We start from the raw sequence: 11,879 nt of genomic DNA on the forward strand, positions 1-11,879 counted from the left end.
ACCAAAGCCCAAACCCAGAGGATTGTGTGCAAGAAACTAGGTTCTCTGATCTTCCATACTACTCAAACTGAAGCTGAGCATAACTCACTTTGTACTAATAATACTTTTTTCACAATTATACCATGTTGGAATTCAGCTGTGCTCTATGTGATGCCTTGGGGTAGTTAACACCAGCACTCCCAGGATTACTGCATTCTAAAACACAAAGTCCGACCAAGGAGCTGCACAACACACTGTGACAATTTCCACATGTCCTGCCCATACAGCTACAGCAGTATCATTCTGGTGTGCAGACTTCCTTGGTTAGAGAAACTTCTGACAGGTTCAGTTGGGTATTTGTCCCTATCACAATAGGGTTTTTCATTTGCTTTTACCACTGAAATTAACTGAACTATATGATGAGACCAGAAGGCCTCTACTGGTCACCCTGCCAGTCAGTCCTGCACAAACAAGAATGATAAATGTCCCAGTGGTGCTCTTACCTCTGCAATAGCAGAACACTGGAATCCTCAATTAGACATTTCCTATATAGGTACCACCATCTTAAAAATTATTATTCACATCTTTACAAGCATGATGACTTCAATCAAGGTTTGCTAAATGTCTAATTGATTCATTTTGTCTGCAGAAAATATTACGCATCTTGTAGTAAAGACATTGTCAGTAAAACACAGCGAAGCGACTTAATAAATCAGTAAAAATAGCTACTGTTCTCTTATAAAAAACAGTGGGTGTTTGGGAAAATCTGCTTTACTACACTCTGTACAGTAGATGCTGCTGGGCTACAGGTTTCACTGGGGAGTCTATGCAAGGCTTTGTGGGCTATACAACAAGATGCCAATAACAGATATTGCCTATCAGAAAAACCCTGCCACGGGCCTCAGCTGACCCATTCTGGGCAGTTTTGTTTCCCAGAGGGACCCAGCACACAAGCTGTGTATAAGCTAATGAGCCAGGGAAGCTGAAACATGGATGATCTCTGTAGCCAACAAATAAGAACATAACCTCAAACAGGGCACTTGCTAAAAACACTTGCAGTACAAACTGTACAACTGGCTCTAGCTTATTTCAACGCTATTTTTGAGTACATGCAAATTTCCATAACATCTATTCCCATAATAGCTGAAAAACAAGCAAACAAAGTGCTCACCTGTTACTAGGCTGAAATGAGCAATTGAATATACCGACTTCCGATTAAAAGGCCAGTGATTTACTACAGTACAATCATAAAAGAACAAGCCAAAGTAGATTTCATTGAGCACAGCTCAAGAAGAAGCAGACTGTAGGCAGACAAAGCCAGTTAGCCTGTACTCATGTTTTGGACTCTAAAGTAGTGGAACAAACTCATGTTCTACTACCTATCCACACGGGACTTGCACAGAACCACAGCTGTAACCTCTTTGTGGTGAGGTTTTTTTAAAGATAGTACAAAAAGCTTTTCTTTGGAAAAGAAAAAATATGTAATGCTATTAATGCATACACCAACACCAACCTATTTCAAAGATTCTTTCAACAATTGTCATGACACAATACCAAACACCATGTCAGGCAATTCAAAGCATGTCATCAAATCACTGAGCCTTTAATTGGAGATTAGGTTTATTACTGTCAAGACACAAAACAAGAAAGGGGGTCTGTAAGGAAATACAGACAGAAGACCAGTTCTTCATATTCATCCAGAAGCTGCTATTGTACTTTTACTAGTTAGAATTTAATCACTGTGAAAGAAGTCAATTCCTAAAATCAATAAATAAAACAATTAAAACTGTTTTAAACCGCTCTTCGAAATCGTATTCTATAATGTCTTTACCCCACATTCCATTAAGTATTACTTAATAGTTCACTGTTTCTATGAATCTGATTTATTTCCTAATTTTTATTGGGTACGATTCAATTAAAGTGAAAAGGGGCTAAGATAGCAGAAACCTTTGGGTATGACTAGACATGGACAAACTCTTTATATTAGGGTACAGATTACAATAAAAACACAACCATCTGCAAGTTTTACATTAATAGTTTATTGCAGATATATCTAACACTGTCTAGGCCTCCTATTTAAATAGGAAGCAGACAGATCTGTTGAGTTGTTCCTTGGGACAAACAAAATGTGAGCTCAAGTTACATTTCTTTCATAAAACCCTGGGTGCTCAATATTAGGCATTTTAAAAGAACTGAAACTGACAAAAATTGAAAAGGTCTTGAAATAGTCAGTGTTCTTTCTCCTGACCTCAACAATTCACCAATAACATCAACAGGAGAATTGTGGTTTCCCAACCTCCGCCATCTTTCTGGAGACGCAGAAAATCCCACACTAATGTATCGAGTCTACCAGTGTAGCTGGTCTAACGTCAGACCTGCCAGAATTGTGTTAATGCTCATGGAACTCTTACTGAATTCTAACATTGCAAGGTTTTCATTCTGATGGTCTCACATTTCACACTGATTCATTCTTTGATCCAAACCTCTGTTTGGATTTTCTCAAGTGTTCTTTCTGAATTATTTTGTTTGATTCCAGTTGAAAATACCTGAATAAATCCATTAAATCTGAGCGTTTGTGCATGAGTACAGTGTGTTTACAAGTAGCATTTTGATTATTCTGTTACAATGCAATACACACATACCAGGAATCTAGGAAGTGTTACTTCAGATAAAGGTGAATCTACCACTCTTTCCAGTTTTTATCACTAGGAAAATGAGAATTTGAATAAAACGCAGAACCATGCATTTGGTGCCAAGTTAAGGGTTTTGTTTGCAAATCTTATTCTGACCTGCTAAACTTGTGTAGGATCATTGGTTAAAGTGCAATTCAATAAATTGTACTTTTGTTTATTTTTATAATGCTGTTTTCAATTTTTGCATTATACAATAATGTAAATGGGCTAGGAAATGGTGCCCAAGTGGTAAACTACTCAAACTGCAGAAAACTTGAAAACGTGCATCTGGAAACGGCAGCATTCCCAAAGGTGGAGCAACGATTTAAAACAATACCTTTAAAAAGTTAAAACATTTGCGCTAATAAACAGCTAAAAGAATTCACGCCATATTGTGACTGTGTTCTCGCTTCTTTAAAACCAGAGTCAAATCAAACACAGAGAAAACGGCAAAATCCTTATACAACACTTTAATCTAAAAAAAAAAACCCAGCATCGCGCCAGAGCAAAAAAAAAAGGTGGACAAACACTGAACTTGTCAGGATCCGACACTACATTTATAGCCGCGGTGTCTATGCAATGTACAGGGGGAGGTTCCAATGAACAGGTGGCCAGGTGTGTTTTAAAAGACTTCTCCCTGTGCGGTGTATTTCATCTACTCAACTCGGAAACGAGTTTAAACGCGGGCGAAATCCAGAGACTACACAATTTAAGCCCCAAACGTAGGCGTTTTGTGAGCAAGACGGCGAAAACTATAAAGGAAAATCCCAGGAAAGTAGCGATTCCCAGAGCTGTCAGCCGAGAAACCATAGCGCCGTGTTTTCGCTCTATTCCACCGCAGGAGATCGCTGGTATTTGGAGGTCACGGCCTGCCCCCATAACAAACCGCCCACTGCCCCTGATCAAAGGCCACCACAGGCGCCTTCCCGATCACCGTACATCGCCCAGGTTAGAAATACAACCACCGGACTCGCAACGGGGCTGCAGCAGGAGAGACGAGCCCACAGCAGCGCGTCCCGCCACATCCTGCGCCCCGTACATATATACACAAACACACACGGCATAACTGCTACACCCCGGATACCAAGAGCGACATTCCGAGCTAAAGGAAGGGAAAAGATGGTTAGGACTCTTGCCAGCCGCTTCAACGTGCGCTATCCCTTTCGCCCCGCAGAGGTGAAAGTAGCACCACCCACACTGAGAGAGCTGCGATCCCGGCTGGAGAGCCGGAGCGCGGGGAGCGGTCCCGCAGGCTCGGCGTTCACCCCGAGAAATACGGTCGAGCTGAGCAAGGAGGACACCCCTCCAAACGCCCCCCGCCTGTCGAGTCTTTCTCCCCGGGTTGTGCTCAGCCCGACACCCATTGTGTACGTCCGGACGTGCGGCCTGGGGAAACCGTTTCCATTCCGCGGCCTCCACTCCCGGGCCAGAGCCGAACTACCGCAGCGCCCTGCTCTCTTCATCCGCTCGGCCGCCCCTCAGCGCCCGCCTTACCTCCTGGTTGAAAGCGTTAACAGCATCCATGGCTTTCCTTTTCGGCGCCTTTCCTTTTCTTCCCGTATGCACAGCGTTTATCTCCGGTCAGGCCGGTCTAACATGTCCGCTTCCAGCAGGTCTCAGCTGCAGACGCTCGGCGGTATGGCGGAGACGCAGGGCAGCATGGGATTGGGAGCGACGTCACCGCCGTCCACCAGGGGGCGCGCTTGTGCGCTCAGTCCACGCTGATGGCGGGAGTCGGGAACAATAGAGGAGTTCGTGGGATGCAGTTTTGAATTGATGTATTTATCAGAATAAAATTATCACTTTGTGATGTGTATTCAGTTTGTAAGTATTCTGTATGTATTCAGTCAAATAAAGCATACAGAGTTTGGGCATTGATTAAATATTTTAGTGTGATTGTTTAATTGATCATTCATATTGACCTTGACACACTTGAGTGACTTTCACTGTTTTATCTAATCACTTCTATCCATAATGGGAGCTGATCGAGCACAAATTGAACATCAATCCAAGTACAGCAAGTAACCATTACTACACATCCTATCAGGAGACCAACACCTTTATTAAAAAAAAAACATTAGAATTATTTGCAATTTAGTTTAGCATGAATTCGGATGTTTTGTGTTAAAATAAGCCGTTTGAGGTGTAAAAGTGGCTCCTTCGTTGGTTTACGTATTGATTTCAAATGTTAATGTTTGGGGGATCCTGTGTCCCCCCAGCTATTCAAGCTGTTTTGGATCGTTTGTTTTCCCAAGCTGTGAATGGTTGTCCAGAGCACTCATTTTGGGCAGCATCTCCCTGCCTTTGATCTTTGTGTAAGGCCCACACTCACTTCCACCTCTCTTCTGCTGTAGCGTAACCCCACATACTGCACCCTCCTTTCTCCACCCTCACTCTAAACCCGCTTGGATTTTCCTCCCCGACTCCTCTGACTCCTGTTGTACCAGCGGTAAGTAAGCTAGTGCGACCTCTCAGGTGCATGACGACAGTTGAGCCAAGTCCTCTTTTTTAACTGAACTGAAAGTTGTAGACCACCCTGATGGACGTTGGCGAGCATGGCACGAATGTGCAGAATGATAAACTCATTGTGGTGTACTAGAGACCAATCGAGTGCGGTGGTCTGGATCGAAGTGTCAAATCCCTATGAACTACTCTACACTGCTACACGTGTAGTAACCAAAGGCAACCTGACAGCACTGCGCTACACCGATTGAGTCCCCTGACCTCACTCCTGGCGCCTCCTGCGTGACATCATTCCAGCCGGACATCGCACGTGCCGTGCTGCTCACAATGAATTTGCGTCATTTTCCTGACAGCAGTGAACGTTTGTTGCTGTAAAGAAAGATTTCTTGATTAGCTTTTCTTTGGCTGCTCTGGACATCAAAGCATAGACCATATAAAAATGGTTTACAGTAACAGTGTATGCATAGACATAAAATTGAATTTGACTGATTCTATAAAATAATATATAGCAACTAAAATATTTTTAAAGTACTGAAGTAACCCCTAGAATAACAAGCCCTTATAAAAATGTAATATGTAAAATAATATTCTGATCTGAAGTGCAAGTGCACACAAATACAAATACACTCACACTAGGGCCAATTATCCCAGAAGCCAATTAATTTACCAATTTGGTTTTGGACCAACCTGTCTGAGTAGTTTGTTCCAAACTCCCGCAACCCTTTGTGTAAAGAAATGCTTCCCTTTTCTCAGTTTTAGATGTACTTCACATTGTCTTGTAAGAAGGTGGAGATGGGGCATATTTTTTAACGTTTCTGAGTTTAAGCAAATACAAAATGTAATGACATTCTCTGTTTGGAATGTGTAGGATCATAGAAAGACACCAACATCGAGTCTAGCCAGAACTAGTCAGTCAGAGGTAGAACTAGCCAGAACTAATCTACCCTACTGAAAGGCTTCCCATTAGAGTAGCCTTAGGTACTTCCTTTATTGTCCCAGATGTGAAATTTCCTTTATAGGTAAGTAAAAGACATAACGCAATACAAAATGCATTTCACTGGGGACAACGACAGCAAAGGGTTGAATATTTGGAATACTGGGTGAGAAAAGTTTGGCTCAATGCACTTGGTTAATGGGAAACCTCCTAGCCAGAGGATAAGGAGGCCTGAATCTCATTGAGACTGAGTGAACCGAAGGGAGGCTGTGAGGTGGAGGTGGGGTGAAGGAGGGATGCTTGAGACGAATGCAAAGTGAGGATTTTAAATAATTAATAATAATTGTTTACACTTATATAGCGCTTTTCTGGACACTCCACTCAAAGCACTTTACAGGTAATGGGGACTCCTCTCCACCATCACCAATGTGCAGCATCCACCTGGATGATGCACCAGCAGCCACAGTTCGCCAGTACACTCACCACACATCAGCTATCAGTGGGGAAGAGAGCAGAGTGATGAAGCCAGTTTATAAATGGGGATTATAAGGAGGCCACGATTGGTAAGGTCCAATTGGAAATTTGGCCAGGACGCCAGGGTTACTCTTCGAAAAATACCCTGGGATTTATAATGACCACAGAGTTTACATCTTAGTTTTACATCTCATCCGAAGGACGTCACCTTTTACAGTATAGTGTCCCCGTTACTATACTGGGGCATTAGGACCCACACAGAAAACAGCTGAGCACCCCCTGCTGGCCCCACTAACACCTGACCAGGCTCACACCTGCTTGGCTTCAGTGGGCTGCCAGTTGTGAGTTGCAGGGTGATATGGCTGCTAGCAATTCAGTTTATGTAGTTATTTTGTGCAGCTGTGTGAGATTGACTTGATGTTGTTATCCCTCCCAGACTTCAGTTAATAATTTCTATTTAACAAATACGAAACATACATGCATAAAATGGAAAAAAAAACAATTTAGCAGCTTAAGGATCCTCACACTTTAGAAAGAATAGTTGGATCATCAATGTGTGATATAATTACATAAGCTATTGTACATACATGATGAAGAAAATAAATAAAATATAACAATCAATTGTCCAAATTAAACAGGTTAATAGGCATGGGAACAAAATATAACTCACTTCTATTGCACTTAAATCTAGGTGGTCAAAACTGATGCCATGATGGAAGAAGGTCAAACTCAGTGTGCAAGGAGTGGTCATGACATGTGTTAGTACAACTGTCTGCCAGCTGTAGCTGTTGTGTGCCAAGAACCTTGCTTTAATATCCTGCTCAGTCTGTTTTGACTATGTGTATTCAGGTTACCAAACCATGCTACCAGAGTGAATGTTAGAATAGATTCATTAAATGATAAAATTACCATTGTATTACACACATTAAAAGATCAGGGTTATCTCAGGATAACAATTGCTGTTCTCTTCTTACATACGGTATGGTACATAGGGTATTTTTCTTAAAGGTTAGCTTGACATCAACAATAGTGCCAAGATATCTGTTGACAGTTTCACCTCTTGCTCTTCAGAGACTGTTGGTTTTGCAATTGGTGGCTCTTTCTTTAATCAGTGTCCATTTTTCTGGTTTTCGACACATGAAGTTGAAGGAAGGAGTCGTTACACATTTCAACAAAATGATCCACCACAAGCCCATGGCCAGTGTCCACGTCTTGGAGGAGACTGACAATGACATAGTCATCAGCAAATTTGATGATGTGTCTCTCCTCACAAGCTTCTAATGTACAGGATGGGGGACAGAACACACAGTTCTGGGAACACCTGGTGGAAGAGCAAAAGCTGCTGTGATATAAACCATTTACCCCCACTCTTTGTGATTTGTTGGTCAAAAAAGTCTGAAGTACAGCCTATAATTTTAAAATCTAGATAAAAAATTGAATGGAATCTCACCACTAACAAGTGTGGTTGGGTGGTGTTAAATTCTGATGAAACAGCTATAAATAAAATGTTAGCTATAAATATAAAGGAGATATAAAGAATTCAATAATGTGAGGGTAACATCTTTGACTCCTCTTTTAGCCATGTAGGGAAATTGTATGGGATCCAGTAGGTGCTCTACCTGGTGGAGCACAAGCCTTTTAACAATTTTCCAAAATTACTACATAAAACTAGAGATCAATGTTATTGGCCTAAAATCATTCAATGTCTTAGACTGAATGCAAATTTCAGGCACCTTCTGCTGCGATACCTTGAAAATACAATGAAATATACTACTGAGCTGCTCAGCACATTGCCACAATAGCTGCCCACTTTGTTTCTAAATATCGGAAATTACTGACGAATTAAGCATCAAACTCTAAAGGTCTCTGCCTTAATCTTGATTACTTAGAACTCTTTTATGTATTTTCTATTCCCTAAAACACGCAGTTTTCACATAACTTTTCAAACGTTAATCTGTATTTCTCACTTTTCTAACAGATTTTAAATCTCTTCAACGACGCCCACTTCCTAAATGATTAAATTTGGGATCCCATTAAATCGTGAAACTATCTGGAGCACAAACACAAGATCTAAAGATGGGAAAATCCTGGTGTAAAAACTTACTTTCGCCAGAGGGATGACTTAACCTTATTTGTCATATTGTAAAACGAAATACGAAAGAACCGGCCCAATAACAGAAGCATACTTTTCACATCATCGCCCTTCATTGGGCTGTTGCTGATATTCAGTCTTTTATGTCGTTCGATAACACCAGTCACTGCTTAAGACGAGGACACCTGTAAAATTGGAACAATTCATTGTTGTGCACGCCAACTCAGCAGAGCACATACGTGAATAGTTCAAGGGGCTAATGTATGAAAATAAACTAAAATAGAATGACATGATTGACGGTACACAATATTAAACACAACAAACCTGAACTAACAAATGTGATGTTGTCGCGAACGCATTACTCAGAAATAAATTTCTTATTTGCATTCTCATCTTTAGCAATGCCCGGCGCCGCCAATCAAAACAAGCTAATCAAAAGAACAGCAGGGGTGCAATCGAAGACGCATTAATGACGGCCAATCAGTGAGACACTTAGAGCTGTTAAGCATTTTCACTTCTTGTTTAATTATAATGTCTATCGAAAAGACAACACAATCACTCTTTTTTGCGATTTAAATGTTCTTTTATCAGGTCGTTATTGCTCATTATAATTTTCAATTGACTGAGTCTAACACCTAGGACTGAATGTGGAAAGGTGGAGATCAATTTTAATATGCACTGTACTCTTTCGTGATCGAAAGTCACATTGTTTCGGGCATCTCTGTACTTAACACCTGCCAGTGGAAATAAAACAGAATACAAGAGTATACGAGGACCACCATCGTGATAACACCTTCAAAATCCAAGTATGGATTGTTCTGTAGAGTTTTCCCCTTGTGATATCTCGATTTTTTTCGTGAGGCTAACGAAAAGGACTGTAGAATAATCTCAGATTTGAAATTACTATATAAACACAAAGTGATAACACCAACCCTAGCAAAAATATACAGCCACCCAACGTACCAGAAATAAAACAAGTGAATTTTGATTCATTTTCTTTGTGTGTAAAATAATTTATTTCAACAAAACATTGAGACATTAATATACTTTTACAGTTTGCTAGAACACATTTTAAATTCAGTCCTGTATATATACGCAAAAATCAAATTTTACGTTGCGAGTCCATTCCAACATTATGAATTAGATTATTATTAATTCTTAATAAGATTCTTAATTAATAAGAACTAATTCTGCGCGTCATTTCCAACTTTACTCCTGACTGACACTGACCGTCGTTTGAAGCCGCTGTTAAAATAATAAGAAATGGGCTGTAATAAATTATTGAGCGAGTCCAATTACTTTGAGCCAATAAATAGTCTCATCATAGAACGCATGTACTGCTGTTTTAAAAACACTTTTAGCTCGTTCCAACTTAACTAATACACATGTAGTAATTATTTAACGCGTACCTAGGTATTGTTCCTTGGCTCTGGGTTCTCAACAACAAAAATATTTTCTTTAATGTGTTTTTCATTTTTATTTGAAGCGGTAACAATTAAGGAATGACTGTTTCCGATTTATTATTATAATCCTAATTCCGGTTTATCATTGACTTTAAACGTTGAAGTAATTAATTTAGTTTTAGATAATAGTGTCATGTCATTTACAGGGCGCAAGACAGAACCACACCCCAGACAGGTCACCAGGTCATTACAAGGCGTAGAGATAATAATCAACCTACAGCCGGGAGCTTGTTAGTGGTCTTATTTTCCCATTTAATCTTTTTTGGTGATGATCACCACTCAGTACTACTGTAATACTTAGATTTTTTCGCTAGGTGGTGATGATATACAGGGTTTGAACACTGCTCTCTGCATTTTACGGGTTTAATCTCAGCAACAGCGGGACGTTTCCTTTGCATTTACCTCGTTGCTTTCTAATTTAGTCCGCATTAGTGAGTGTAGAATCCAAAAACACAACACCTTCAAAGTGATTAATGTTTGTTAAAGCAGGGAACCGAAGTAGTGGAATAGCGTTTAGAAGGGGCACTGGCCTTTTCACAATATAGTCAGAAAGTGCTCGTCATCCGTATATTTTTCTCACCAGTATGACAACTTTCTCAGTATGGTTTGCCCTGACATAAAAAAAAAATCACAATCACCGCCAAAAGCAAAGACTGAACGGCCAGTTTTTCATCAGATTTCTGGAGAACAGTACAGGAGAATCATCACAATTCATGACTAATGCTTAAGGCTGTTAGCACAGCAACATTAATGTACAAAAGTTATTTTCTTAAGGTTAGGAATTGAGTCAGGGTTTGTTTTAATAAACTCAGATTTACCCAGGCTAACACTAGTGCTGCCCACAAACAAACCCACAAATAATATCTTTGGTGGCACCTTGACTGTGGCTGACCTGCTTTGGTTAAGTAGGCAGTTCTCTTTTTTTATTTCTGGAGGGTGGGGTGACTTGGGCTGTAAACGACTTTTGGTGTCTTTATTTATGAGGTAAACCAAACCCAAGTCCCCCTGTCCAGCCTGAAGTACTGGTTGCCTGTGGGTGCATCAGCTACCACTCACTCTCCTCAGTTCCCATGTCATCTCCCGCCCTGTTTAAGTGCAGTTCCCTGGGGAGCAGACGACCTCACCACGCCTGACTGGCCTCCCTGCGGGAGAGAGCTGACACACTAGGTCTCTCTCCGAGCATCCCTGACTTTTCCACATTATATGTGGTTACAGACATTTCCATTAAGCATTACATTTGCATTCATTTAATGTAAATTAAGAATAAATTTAGATGATCACATTAATAACTGACTTTATACAGAGCCCTATATATGTTACTTCTTAGTAGATTTCTTAGGTGTGAAGAAAGGTGGTCAAGTAAATAAAAGGCATTGGTTTAGGAGCAAGTGTAATCAGTGTAAGAAGGGGTATTGTGCAATTATAAGAATTTAGGGTGATTGTTGGGGGGAGTAAATATATAGGTTCTGATAAGTGTGGGTTCCTGTAGGAGTCGTTTGTAATTGCTATAAATGGGTTGTTTTCTGTTATGTGATGCTAGATTTATTTTAATGTAATGTTTATTTCTACTGTTTATGTTTTTGTAAATCTACAGTATGTATGTGTGTGAAACACCTGCTTGGATGCAAAACATTTTGTTGCTAAATCAAAAAATAAAGTTTCATTGTACGTAGGAAGGAAACTGGATGATGTTTGTGTGGGTGTTTTGGCAGAGGACTCCTGTCTATTACAATTGAACAGGGAAAATTGAATGTGTAAGAACAAGTGAGTGCAAAGATAGTTTTATTTCATTGGGTATGCAC

The 11,879-nt window shown here is 40.4% G+C and overlaps 1 protein-coding gene across 3 annotated transcripts in view; it reads right to left on the bottom strand.

Annotated features, from left to right (window-relative positions):
- The window catches only part of scaf4a (SR-related CTD-associated factor 4a), a 45,583-nt gene extending 41,278 nt beyond the window's left edge, over positions 1 to 4,305 (bottom strand). For all 3 annotated transcript variants that reach the window (XM_088639608.1, XM_088639607.1, XM_088639606.1), the window contains exon 1: positions 4,146 to 4,305. In XM_088639608.1, coding sequence (XP_088495734.1) covers positions 4,146 to 4,175 — 30 coding nt within the window. In that variant the 5' untranslated portion in view covers positions 4,176 to 4,305. The remainder of the gene's footprint in view (positions 1 to 4,145) is intronic.
- Positions 4,306 to 11,879: the final 7,574 nt, after the last annotated feature.

This window comes from Lepisosteus platostomus, chromosome 7 (assembly GCF_059453375.1).
Source record: "Lepisosteus platostomus isolate fLepPlt1 chromosome 7, fLepPlt1.hap1, whole genome shotgun sequence".
NCBI lineage: Eukaryota > Metazoa > Chordata > Actinopteri > Semionotiformes > Lepisosteidae > Lepisosteus > Lepisosteus platostomus.